Source organism: Mustelus asterias, chromosome 20 (genome assembly GCF_964213995.1).
Source record: "Mustelus asterias chromosome 20, sMusAst1.hap1.1, whole genome shotgun sequence".
Lineage (NCBI taxonomy): Eukaryota > Metazoa > Chordata > Chondrichthyes > Carcharhiniformes > Triakidae > Mustelus > Mustelus asterias.
Genome location: NC_135820.1, coordinates 66,861,291 through 66,875,476, shown reverse-complemented (window position 1 = coordinate 66,875,476; position 14,186 = coordinate 66,861,291). Strand labels below are relative to the sequence as shown.

The 14,186-nt window shown below is 41.1% G+C and overlaps 1 protein-coding gene across 1 annotated transcript in view; it reads right to left on the bottom strand.

Moving 5' to 3' along the window:
• taf4a (TAF4A RNA polymerase II, TATA box binding protein (TBP)-associated factor) overlaps positions 1-14,186 on the bottom strand; it is a 71,370-nt gene that overhangs the window by 17,310 nt on the left and 39,874 nt on the right. Inside the window, exons 3-7 of the mRNA XM_078236739.1 lie at positions 9,802-9,918; positions 8,924-9,073; positions 3,784-3,906; positions 2,269-2,358; positions 1,361-1,594 (exon numbers count right to left, since the gene is read on the bottom strand). Coding sequence (XP_078092865.1) covers positions 1,361-1,594; positions 2,269-2,358; positions 3,784-3,906; positions 8,924-9,073; positions 9,802-9,918 — 714 coding nt within the window. The remainder of the gene's footprint in view (positions 1-1,360; positions 1,595-2,268; positions 2,359-3,783; positions 3,907-8,923; positions 9,074-9,801; positions 9,919-14,186) is intronic.

Here is a 14,186-nt window from a genome sequence, read left to right as displayed (position 1 = left end):
TCGGGTGTGAGGCCATTAACGTGATCAGTGCCTGCGTCCGTGCAGATGCCCACTTTACCAAGGCCCAAAAATGGCCACGATCCGATTCGTGTTCGAAACGGGCACAACAGCAATTTAAATGCATTTACATGCATTTACATGCATTTAAATTGAATTAATGAACTGCCCGCCCAACTTTATCATCACTTCCCCCTTTACCATCGCAGTCACGCGTCCAGATTCGGCGCGAAACAGACCTGCTCGGCAAAGGTCTGTTTTGGGCGCTCCAGCTGCTGAAGGGGTATGTTCAGAGCTTCCAACGGCTCTCTGACTCAGATCAGATCGGCGGGGGGGGGCAGATCGTTGTCTGGCGTTGGTGGAGGAGGAGAGGAGGATCAGATGTATCTCTGGTGGAGGGGGGTGGGAGGGAGGCCAGATGGATCTCTGGTGGGGGGGGTCAGCTGCCACTCTGCGAGCAATCGGCAGTGGGGGGGGGGGGGGCAGGGGGTGGGCAGAAGGTCGCGATCGGTCTGGGTAGCGGGGGGTGGGGAGGTAGATAAGGGGGACAGTTATGTTGTGGGGGTGGGGCGATGTCTGTGGGGGCCATCGTTCCCGGGCCGCTTTATCCACTTTTTGCGGCCCGGGATCAATGTGACAGGGGTGCGATTTTCAAATTTTTTTCCTCACTGCGCATGCGCAGTTCAGAGCTCCGATCGTTTCGGGCGTGCTAAGCCCCGCCCACAGCACAATTCAGACCTACGATTTTTTTTTCAGGCTGAGTGCATATGGGGGTGCCTGAAAGCAGATTTCCAAGTCGGATCTGAATTGCGCCCAGATTCAGCACTTAGAACGAAAATGGTAAAATCGGGCCCTCTGTCTCCACCACTTTCTGAGGCAGAGAGTTCCAAAGTCGCACAACCCTCAGAAAAAAATTCTCATCTCTGCTCTGAAAGGGAGATGCCCAATTTTATAACAGTTCCCCATAGTTCTGGACTCACCCACAAGAGGAAACAATTCTCCAATCTCGCCCGCAGCTGGGATTCTCCGGTCCCGCTGCAGTGAATGAAGTTCTGGCTGAGTGCCAAATTCTCTGTTCTCACTGGCAGCAGTGGTGGGGCAAATGAGATCGGAGAATCCTGGCCCCTATCCACACCCACCTTGTCATCCCTTGCCACCCTCGCATTTCTAAAATCCAGTGGAAACAAGCCTTGTCTGTCCAACCTTTCCTCAAATGATAAAAGAGTTTATTCAGAAAATCTGTCTGAGGCTGCCCCTCACCAGCAATTCTAAACAAAATGTGGTAATAATAATGCCTGAAATATGCTAAGCGTATTGATGCCACAGTTACACCATATATGGCAGCTGTGTTGATTCATCTTACCTTGCCAGCTTGCACTGACTGTCCAGGTTGCGCTAAACTTAGCACAGGATGTTGGAGGGTGCTAGTTACTGTAGCTGTAGCAGTGGTTGTCCGCACTACAGGTCGCTGTTGAACAGTGTTTCCTAATACCACTGCTGTCAACGCTGTTGTAGTCTGAGTTGAGGATTGTTGTTGACTTTGCTGAATAAAAGCTTGCGAGTCTTGAGTGAGTTGGCGCAAGGCTGGCAAACTCCGCTGGAAAAACACAGAATGCTTAAACATTTGTGCTAATCTTATCGCAAAATTACTAATTGCTTTGTGTCATTGAGTTGTCCTAATTGGATCACCCATTCCAAAATGCTTCTAAATTTCTGGATATTTTGTTGAGATGAATTTAATTATTTACAGATTCCTGGTACTCTGAAAACATTCTGGGAATGAAATAAACTTTTAAAAGAAACTCTTCTGACATGTATACTACACACGCAAAATGGTTGTACTTTCGTTGTCAGTCAAATCGACCAAGTTACCATTTTAGGCTTGCAAGTTTAGACAATCATTTCAGTGAAATTAGCAGGAGGATTTTAACCCTGATTGTTGAAAGGAATCCAACTAAAAACAGTAAAATACATTATTTTCAATATAACACACAGCCTCATTGTCCAAGAGGGTGGGGTGGGAAAGATTCTGTTCCAAATAACAACTGAGTGAGCCTAATATCAAACAATGTTTTTTTGTAGAATGTAAGCTAAACCTGATAATACATTTCACAAAAGTGAACACATTTCCAGCATAATCGTTGTATTTTCAAACTGATTTTTTTGCCACACAAGGATCATTTACCATACAGAAAAGAAATACACATCACAACTATCGCCTCCTAATTTGAAAAATATTTATGTACCGTGCCAAGACAAATGATTAATTACCTTCAGGAAAGGCACAAGATAAGGTTGAGGTGAGGAGTTGAGCTCCCTATATAACCGGCTAGTGAAGTCTTCTGCTTCAATTTTCCCATCCTGTTGAGATGAAAAAACAAAACTTGAGTCACTTTCAACATGATTAAGAGCTTTTCAACCTTCAGTGGATAACTTGTACTCTGGAGGGAAAAGACTAGAAGCACAATGGCCAGCTCTTATTTAGCACCCACTGGTAAAGATCTAGCACTGCAACTTTGAAAATGTAATGGTAAGAATATTCTTCAGCTAGACAATACTATACATGTGACTCCTCTATTAGTGCAACAGCTTTATACCTATACATGGGGAGGTGATGGCCTAGTGGTATTATCGCTAGACTATTAATCCAGAACTCAGCTAATGTTCTGGGGACCTGGGTTCGAATCCCGCAGGTGGTGGAATTTGAATTCAATAAAAACCTGGAATTAAGAATCTACTGATGACCATGAAACCACTGTTGATTGTCGGAAAAACCCATCTGGTTCACTAATGTCCTTTTGGGAAGGAAATCTGCCATCCTTACCCGGTCTGGCCTACATATGACTCCAGGGCCTCAGTGATGTGGTTGACCCCCTAAACAAGGACAACGAGGGATAGGCAATAAATGCTGGCCAGCCAGAAACGCCCATGTCCCACTAATGAATAAAAAAACATGCACTTGCTCCACCAACCTTTTGTAAAAAAGCTTCTGCCATAAACTGTACTCTGAACATACTCTCCAAGCAGGACTTTTAAGATTAGGGTTAATTGGAAACCTTTAAAGGGGATTTGCTCACAAACTTACACTTATTCTTTAAGATTGGAGAGTGACCACATAGTAAAGTGAAATGCATGAATTTCAAGTGTTAATACTGCAACTTTTAAACACTGTTTGACATGTTACATTTGAACCATGCACTGTGATGGAGAAATTCTCAGATGGATTCTGTTTTGTGCACATTACGGACAAGTTCCTGATACAGTATTGATAATTAGGGCTCCAACATTTTTTTTTAAAGGATGAGATGCTTCTAAACTTCAGGTGAAATCAGTGATTCAATGTCTCACCTGAATATTTAATCAAAAGTTTGGTACAGCCATTACTTATATGATACATTGGTTCATGTGACATTCTCGAAATTAGAGAACTGTAGCTTCGATATCATCCTCATAAAAGCACAGGAGTTTACAGAACAGAAGCCAACTGTCCAATAGTGTTTGTGCCATTCTTTACTAGAATAATTCAAAATTAATTCCAATGCCTTGCTCTTTCCCCGTTATTTAGTGTCACTTTCTATTCAAAATATATTTATTTACTCTTGCCTTTAAAGATGTTGTGGTCTCTGCTTCAATTTTCTTCTCCAACAACTCTCTACATAAATACCTTCTGTTTTGTTTCACCTGTTATTTGCTCTCCCCCAATTCAAGAACAAATATAGTTTGGTTGAGATTGTTTTTTTAATTACGGTAAACTAATGGAGAAACGTTTATATTACACTTTCTCACCAATAGATTTTGCACCAGTTCTTTGACATTGGCAGCCGTTTCAGTTGACTGTTTACCGCTTGAAGCTAGTTTGATCAGCGTAGACAGAAAGTTCTTGCATTTCTTCACATTTTCCATTGTTTCCTGTGGAACATTATAAGCATTTAACAGAGAGAAAGGTACAGTGCATAAAGTTAAAAGCTTTCCCTATTCAAAGTTTACTTTACCCGTACAGGAGTTAATGCCTTGCTATAAATCATTGCTGTGGTAGAAGGGAAACTTCAGTTCTAATATAACTTTCACACATTTTGAATTTTGCTTCAAAACCAGGAGTTCACTCATTTGCTGGGTAAATCAAGTAACTGTGCAACTCTTTTGTTTATTTTCCTTATTTGAAGATACTAATCCATGCAGGTATAACTCCAGTCATTGGCATTTTTTATTAGCAACTTTACACAATGAGCTATTCTTCACAAACATCACCAAACACCCACTTGCATTTATATAACACCTGTAATCATAGAATCATCATAGAAAGCCTACAGTGCAGAAGGAAGCCATTCGGCCCATCAAGTCTGCACCAACAACAATCCCACCCCAGGTCCTATCCCCACATTTACCCCGCTAATCCCTCTAACCTACACATCCCGGGATACTAAGGGGCAATTTAGCATGGCCAATCAACCTAATCCACACATCTTTGGACTGTGGGAGGGAACCAGAGCACCCGGAGGAAACCCACGCAGACACGGGGAGAACATGCAAACTCCACACAGACAGTGACCCAAGCCGGGAATCAAACCCAGATCCCTGGAGCTATGAAGCAGCAGTGCTAACTACTGTGCCACTGTGCAGTAGAAAAACATCCCAAGAAACATCACAAGAATTGGCACTGTCAATGAAGAAGACTCTAGGGGTGACTAAAAGCTTGGTGAAAGAGCAGATTTTAAGAAGGGTCTTAAAGTATGGAAATGAAATGAGGATTATGCAGGGAAATCCAGAGCTTGGAGCCTAGACAGCTGAAAGTACAGCTGCCAATGGTGGGGTGAAGGAAGTGACAGATTGGTAAGAAGTGAGTGTTAGAGTAAAGCTTAGTTCTGGGAGAGTTGTCGAAATGGAGAAGGTTACTGAAGTATAATGTGGAAGGACTTTGGAGGAATTTCAACCCAAGAATAAAACTTCTAAATTTATGATTTTGGTGAATCATTAAACAACATAGGGCAGTGAGCACAAAGGTGATGGGGGAGTGGGACATGGTGTAGGTTAGAGAATAGAATAAGCTTTAGATGAATTCAGATCTATGGAGGATGGAGGATTCATAGAAGCATACAGAGGAAAATCTGAGACGGGGAGGAGGAATGCGCTGAAATCATTCGGGTGGGAACCTGGATGATTTTTGTCCTCCAAACAACTGCGAATGTTGTTAAATTTAAGGCCCTCCTTCTTATCCATCGGTTTACTGGTATGGACCTGAAACTTTAAATAAGGCTGCCATCATTCTACTAACCTATTACAGTTTTAGAGTCATAGAGTCATTTTCTTCCAAATAACTTTGTAAAAGGTTTTCAATGGAAATTTTATTATCTCTTGCTCAGGCTCACAATTTTGATTATTTATCAGAATTAATTAAGCAGAAATTTGCAAAATGGAGGGTGTGGGAAAGAAAATAAGTCCCACATTCATTTGCGCAGCCATGAGATTGCTGTACTGCTAGATTTGCTGAGTTGGGGCCCGTATAACAGCAGTGACTAATCTTCAGGTACTGACAGTGCTGGATGTTCTCTAATCCTTTAATAAAACATAGGATATCAGATTCTTTCAGTAACCTGAAGGTACATTGTGGTACCAGATTAACTTGTAATTATATGGTTGATTTAGATGTAATTGGGATCATTTGATCACTCGCTTTTAATAACAATCTATCCATTAACCACAATAGAGCTACATTCGCTCAGTAAATTGAGAATAGGACGAGGCTAGTCCATCGCACTTGGGGTGTGCTGACGCTAGTGATCGTGGTTTGCCTAAACTACAGTAGATTAAAGGGTCAGGGTAGACAAAGAGGTTAGACCGAGGCTTTACCTGATACAATTTTTCAAAGTCATCTTGGCTTTTTGGCTAAGATGAAGCCTTAGATCAAGCCTGGGACAGGGTGCAATGCCTCATCCTGTCGCCTTGGATCTTTTTTGATCGAGCCCAAGATGGGATGCAATGTCTCTCTCGTCTTGTCAGCTTGGGTCTGGTTTGTCCCTCATGTGGGGACCATGATTGGTCTTAATTTGAATTGGCTTTTTTGATTAGAAACAAAGTACCGAAAGGTACCAATAAAAAAAAGTAATAGAATATTTATATTTTTTAATTCAAGGTCCAAAACTGACTTATTTTTTAAAAAAGAATTATGAGCATTTGCTGCCTTCAATTTTGTTCCCTGCCCCCTCTTTAGGTTATGGCCAGGAAACATGTGAAAGCTCGAGTGAAGACAATCCAGTTTGTATTGAAGTACCTGCTCAAACGAATGTGCTTTATGCCCCACTCTGGACAGTGAATGCAAAAAAAGTACCGGGCTGTACTAAAAATAATTGCATATTCCAAAGCATATACAATGTAATGACATGTTCTAAAGATAACCGCTGTTGCAGTGAATTTTCCATCAGTGGCTCATGTTATTCTAAATCAGAAACATTTGGGTGGCTTATCAGAATAAGAACATCAGGGAAGACTTCCACTGCTCTCTGGAACAGAATTTACGCACCCGTTATTCATTTTGGTGTTAACAGAAGCCAACTTGTGCTGTGTAGTTTTTGGCTTGCATATGCAAGCATGACGACAGTACTCATCCAAATACTAACATTGGAATTCACAACTACTTATTCCAGGTGGAATGTCTTTCTAACCACAGCTTGTACGCAGTTGCAGTTGACACAAATTTGGATCTTTTTCCTTTTATGCAATTTGAGTGCCTGCCAGCAGATGGCTGTATGTCTTTAGCTCATCAACCATTAATCAGTTTTGGGTTTCCAGTGCTGAATGGACTTGGCTGACATACTGACCTACATTAATCGTGAAAGGGTAGTCTTATTCATGTAACTCTACCACGGAAGCAATGGATCTTACAGATACATAACGTAACTTCTGGTGTTAGCTTGTAAATTACTTTTCAATTTGTCCAGCATCAACTATGAAAGTAAATGGTGGATTAGCTTTTAAAGCAAAAAAGTATTTAAATACAACAGCAAAATGAAATAAAATAGTAGAGTTTTAATTACAAGACGTAAATAGCAACAGTTCTTCCACATCATAGTTACCACCCATAACTCTTAAATTTTTAATTACATTTGAAGAACATGTGGCTTTTAATTTTTTTATATAATTGATGCGACAAACTTTGTCTTAAAAGTTCATCACCGATTGAATTTCAAAAACAGATATCCAATGTTTTATACACTGAATGAACTTAGCAACCATATCAATGGATCTGCAAACAGCTGCCTTTCAGCCAATAATCTCCTGCCCTAACTTCAAAAATGCTGGGCGCGATCTTACTGGCTCGTTGCGTCGGTCGATCAGCATGGCAAGCTGGGAAGTTAGCAGGCAAGGCTAAAAATACCAACTCGCGCCTGTTTTGCCGGTGAGAATGGCTTCGTGCCCAGAAAGGGCGTGAAGCCTATTAGCATAGGACCGACTTTATTTGCATCCCATTAGCAAGTCTAGGATGGTTGCTTCTGCCCTCCTGGATGCTTCCCCCCTCGTCGGCAAGCGGGACCAGATGCCATGGCCACACTTGGGAGATCGGAGGCCATTGAAGCCCCCGGGTGGTTGGGGGCATGGCCAGACAGTACCCATTAGGCACTGCCAGCCTGGCAGTGCACACTTGCCACCAAGGAGGTATGGCCTAAGTGCGGGTGGGGCTATGACATGGTGCCAGCTGTTGATCAAAACTTATTCTTGTTAAGTACCCGAACTTTGGAGTGAGCTGAGTGTACTCAAAATATTGCTTCTGGATTCTTACAATATTGCACTTTAACAAAGTAAACCTAATATATTAAAAAATGACACAGCTGTTTCAGAGATAAATACTGATTAAATTTCTACATTTAAAAAAGGCTCAAAAGCTTTACGCGCTCAAATGTGGAAAATTGAGACCAAGATTATCTTTATTAGTCATAACTGAAGACAAAATTGAGGACTTTTGTTGCAATATAAATCTATTTGCTTTAATGGATTTGATATTTCTTTATTGACAGGTTGAGTACTGAGATGGCGGGTAATAAACATGAAAGAATTTTAAATAAAAGTTAAGCTAAGGAGAGGAGCACAACCAAAGACAGATATAGAGTTAAGTGTGGGCTCTCTTATGAATAAAGTCTGAGGCTTGTGGAAGTTCAGCATCTCGACATTGGTGCATTGTGAATGGAGATATTGGTTTATTCAGGTTCTGTAATTTCAAGTGTCCTCCTAGATCACAGAATCATAGAATGCCTACAGCGTAGAAAAAGGCCATTTGGCCCATCGGGTCTGCTCCGACTCTTCGACAGAGAATCCTAGCTAGGCCCACCCTATCCCCAACTAATTCCCCTAACCTATACATATTGGGACACTATGGAGCAATTTAGCATGGCCAATCCACCTAATCTGCACATCTTTGGACTTGGAAAAGAAAGAGCATCAACTACATTGAACCAAAATAATTAAAATTATTTTGCAGCCTTTCATTTTTTTGGAAATGCAGTTTTGTGAAAATGATCTGTTGACTGCACTTAATTTGTGAAACTTCATTAAGTATATAATTGCAACCATATCTAAAATCTAGCCAAATGTTATGATCATGACAACGGCAGCATATTTTATGATGGATATTTTTGTTCTACTGCATTACAATGGAGAGGAAGATGTTTTTAATCAGATATTTTTCATGGATGTGAATTTGCATTTCAGATAGTAGCACACAAGGGAAAATGTTTGATTCTCCCCATTGGTCAATGTATGTTTTGTTGAGTTTAGAACATATGAAATATTTATTTGTGAATTTTATTTCTCACAGGTAAAAGCTGCAAGTGTTTCTCACAAATGCTATTTTGAAAAGCTGTTTGCACCGGGTTTTGTGATTACGCCACATTTAGGCAGATTACATATATGCCATGCATCGACAGCTGATTCTTACCGCTGAGGCAGTGGGTTGCAGTATTTGCGACGTAGGACCTCCACCAGCTGCTGCCAATGTCTGTACAGTTCTCTGAGGTGTTCCTGGTTGGACTGTCGTTGCGGTCCCTATTGAAGCTGCAGATGTTGCTCCACTTATTACGATCTGAGACTGGAAGATAAATAAAGAAATTGCCTTCATCTTATGCCATTCATGGCCTCAGGATGTCGCAAGTGCTTCGCAGTCAATGAAGCACCTTTGAAGTGTAGTCACTGTTTTCAGGTAGGGAAACCTGACTATCAGTCTGCACACAACTCCCACAAACAGCAATGAAATTCATTACCAAAAAAATCAGTTTTTGTGACATTGGATGATAGGGAAGTATTGACAGACTTGGAGAACTTCCTTGCTCTTCTTCAAATAATACCATGGATCTTTTACTTCCACCCAAAAGGGGAGATGGAACCTCATCTGAAAGATGGGCATTTCTGACAGTACAATGCTCCCTCAGACCTGCATTGAAGTGTCAAATTAAATTATGTCTTTCTGCCTCTAAAATGGGGTCCAAAACCACGACCTATTAATTCAGTGACACCACTGATCCAAGGCTGAGATAGCAAAAGGACAAAACGTATATTAACATCAGAATGTTTCCCATGTATTAAAATATCCGTAGCACACTTACTACTGATAATATAAAATCAACCTCCAAGACCTTGCACAATATGATTTTTACATATACTTTGTGGTTTTAACTTGGATCTTACTTTATAACTACCCTTCTTCCCGCAGACATTTCTTGCCAAATTTTGAAAACTGCAATCCCATTGGTCTCCAACTAAATTAAACTCATTGCTCAATTTTCTCTTTGGGAAACATAACCTAATTCGTAACATTACCTGTACGGTTGGAGGTCGCTGCAGTGCAGTTGTCACTTGTACTGTCGTCTGTGGCTGAGATACTGGCTTGATGATTGTAGGTGTCACTTGTCGTGCAATTATTTGTGTTCCAGGTGCCTAAAAATGACATTGAAAAGGTAAAAAAGTTGAGGCCAGTTTGTGTGGTATCATTGTTGAAAAATGTATTTTTTGAAGAAATAATCTAAAACCATTTAAATGTAACTGAAGGTATTAACTAGATTAGTAAATAAATATCCATTTCTGGAAATGTCTATAAAGCTCAAGATGAAAGGATAGAATTATGAAGTGATAGCTTTCAGCACCTTGGAGAGTGGTAAAACCCCCGTGATAAATTATTAACTTTAACTTAAGAAGTGGAAAACAAAGCAATGTAGAAAATGGTTTCACTTTCAGGTTTTGGGCCATTTCTACATGTAGTGTTCTTCAAAAAATATACAAGTAAATAAGATGCGTAAATCAGCAAACTCTAACAAAACAAATACAAGCAAACTCTAACAAAACAAATACAAGCAATGGCACAGTGGTCAGCACTGCTGCCTCACAGCGCCAGGAACCCGGGTTCCATTCCAGCTGTGGGTGACTGTGCGGAGTTTGCACGTTCTCCCCATGTCTGTGTGGCTTTTCTCCGGGTGCTCTGGTTTCCTCCCACAGTCCACAAGTTAGGTGGACAGGCCATGCTAAATTGCCGCTTAGTGTCCAAAGATGTGTAGGTTAGGGAGATTAGCAAGGTAAATGTGTGGGATTACATAGATGGGGGTGGGCCTAGGTAAGATGCTCTGTTGGAGAGTCGGTGAAGACCCGAAATGCCTTTTTTCTGCACTGTAGGAATTCTATGACTTTCACTGCTAGACTTAACTTTTCAGGGTTTACATAACACCAGTAGAGATTCAATTGCTGTAAAAACCCATCTCATTCCCAAGGAAGAAAATCTGTCGTCCTTATCTAGTCTGGCCTAAATGTGACTCCAGATCCACAGCAATGTGGTTGACCCTCAAATGCCCTCTGGAATGGCCTCAGTTCAAGGAAAATTAGGGCTGGGCAATAAATGCTGACCTAGCCAGCGACGTCCACGTCCCGTGAAAGAATAAGAGAAAACTTCTTCAGATCCCCAACCCACGTTATTTTATCCTTCCCATACAATCCCGCTCATGCCATATCTATTCCATTCCTTTAATCCTTCTAATTTCATCCCCTTCCCATCACACCTACATTATCCTATTCCCACCCCCTATTCCATCCTTCCAATACCGTCTGGTCTCCATCCCATATCTCCCATGGCATCCCAACTCCCATTCTATTCCCACTACCTTATGTCATTGCACTGAAATATTAAATTGCTACCAAATGTTAAATGTTATACCAAAAAAAATCTGATGGTCTTGATAATCTTCAATAAATTTTGAAGCTAGTAATCAGTTGCAAAGCCCAGGCATCAGATATGAAATGTCCTGTGGGCTGTAGCCAAAATATCTTTCTCTAATTACTTAGTGAACAACTTAATGTTAAGGTATGATCCAAGAGCACATTTTCCTGTCGGTACTAAACTAAATTAAGTAACTATTAAGTCACTAAATTACTTTTATGTGAACAGAGACATGATGGCCCAAGTTTTTCTATATTCTACTGCCCCAATATCTGGGAAATGCTGATGTGGACAGATGTGGGCAAAATGGTGGCAGGTTCCGTTCCCTGAAGAATATAGTGAACCAATTAGGTTTTTATGACCATCCAGTCATTTTTTTTCTAAAGCTAAACTACAAATTACTAAATTTATTGAATTCTATCTGTGATATCTTGGTCCATTCCATACTCATCCCATCTTACAGCATCTTCCCATGCAAATACAGGAGATGTAATACCTTCCCTGTTAACTTCTCTCTTCTCAATGTCCAAGACCCAAAGATTTCTTCCAGGTGAAGCAGCAATTTATGTGTACTTCTTTCAATTTAATATACTGTATTTGCTTATCACAATGTGGTCTCTACATTGGGAAGACCAAATGCAGATTGGGTGACCACTTTGTGGGGCGACACGGTGGCTCGCACTGGTTCCTCACAGCGCCAGGGACCTGGGTTAAATTCTAGCCTTGGGCGACTATCTCTGCGGAGTTTGCACATTCTCCCTGTCTCGGTGTGGGTTTCCTCCAGGTGCTCCGGTTTCCTCTCACAGTCCGAAGTTGTGCAGGTTAGGTGGATTGGCCACGCTAAATTGCCCCTTAGCGTCCTAAGGTGTATAGATTAGATGGATCAGTCATGGTAAATGTGTGGGGTTACAGGGATAGGGCAGGGGAGAAGGCCTGGGTAAGATACTCTGTCAGAGATACAGTGCAGACTCAATGGGCTGAACAGCCTCCTTCTGCACTGTTGGGATTCTATTCTATTATAATACCTCTGTTCAGTCTGCGAGCATGACCCGGAGCTTCCAGTGGCCTGTCATTTTAATTCTCCGCCTTGCTCTCATGCAGACATTGCTCTCCTTGGCCTGCTGCATTGTTCCCGTGCTACTTAGTGTAAGCTTGAGGAGCAGCACCTCATCTTTCCATGCCTTTGCAGCTTTCTGGACTCGCTTGCTGCAATTTTCCAACCCTTGGCAGGAATCTTCTGGTACCGCCAATGACAAACCCCCGTGGTGCATTCATCGGTGGTGGAGGGTGCAGGATACGGAAAACTAATAATGGGCCGCCTCTGCAAGAAAAAAACCTCGAGGGGGTGATAGAAAGTGATGGGCCCAGCGGCCTCTGGGGAAATTAGTGGTTTCAAAAAATATGACTAATCCCTTCCATAAAAGAGCCGTAAATAAATATTATTTTAGCAACTACCATTATACCACACCCTTGGAAATAGCATCGTACTGATTGCAGTCTTTCTATCCTGACATTTATGTTGTCAACTTGAGGATCATTTGACTGAATACCTGGGTATTGCAGTCAATGGCAAGATGATAACTGGGAATTGCAATAATGCTAACAGGCCTGCTAGGAACATGCAGTTATCAGAACAAGTGAAGACGCCAGGGAAAGAAAATATAATAATTACGGGGGGAGGGCAGTGGGGAGACGGTTACAATTGTCAGGGAAATGAAGAAAATAACCTTTCTAAACAAGGAATTGACTTGTGGAGCTAATAATGAAGGCTTCTTTCTGACACCATGTAGTACAACAGGGGCTCCATAAGAAAATCAGAATGTAGCAGTCAGCCTAGGGATGTGAAGTACAAAGATAAAGGAGCAGTTAGAGTATTTGTCTGTGTCTAAGTGTGGTACAAGTGTGTTGCACCCTCTGAATTTCAGCACTCCATGGGTTGCAAATCCCCATATTCCGCTCAAAGAGCAGTTTTCCATTTAAAGCGGTGCTCTTTGCTCTTAAATCAGCAACATACAGTGCAATTTTAAAAATCCAATCCATCAATGCACGCAAATTAATTATACCTGTTTTACAATAGCCTTGATATGACAATCAGTTTTTTTTTTAAAAATTGTCCTGCCTTATTAAGTTGTATTTGCCATTTTGGCACTAATATTAATATACTGGCATTTCACAGTATGAAACGCCACTTCCTAATCACCTGTCAAGCCAGCAAACTGCCAATTTCTCCCCCTTTGTCAAGTGATTTTTTTAAACTCTGAAAGACCTTATGCAGGTTACTGTGGTCAAATTTTCGAGACTTCCACTAGTCTCTCAAAAAGGTTTTCTATAAGGCTTGCCAGCATTGTCATCTGTCAATTTACATTCTACTTAAGTGTGTTAATCAAATTTCGGATGGGGTGAGGATTTAGAATCTTCACAAGGGAACCATGGTAGTTCTAAGGTCCCAATTATGATCACTGATGTTTATCACAACTTTGGATTGCTATTAGCAATTCAACTCATAACATAATTTATTAAGGCAGGAAGATTAGTAATGAACAGAAAGCAGTGAGTAGGGATAAGTGGGACATTTGAAATTTCAAGTTGCCAAGCTATAACTAATGAAGAATTGCAAGGATCAGTGCTGGGGCCTGAGCCATTTACAATCTTTAGTAATGATTTTAATGAGGAGACTGATTAGTGTATCCATGTTTAATGATTTGATTTATTATTGTCACTGGTATACAGTGAAAAGTATTGTTTCTTGCAGGCCATACAGACGAAGTATACAATTTATTGAGTACATAGAGGGAAAGGAAAGGATGATACATAGCTAGGTGGGAATGTAAGCTGTGAGGAAGACACAAAGAGGCTGCAAAGAGATAAGACAAGTTAAATGACAGGGCACCATGGTGGCAGATGGAGTAAAATAATGTAGGAAACGTGGACGGTGTTTTACTGGGAAGATGATACAAGATGTTCATAGTTGATGGACAATGGCAAGGGCATTGGTGCTAAC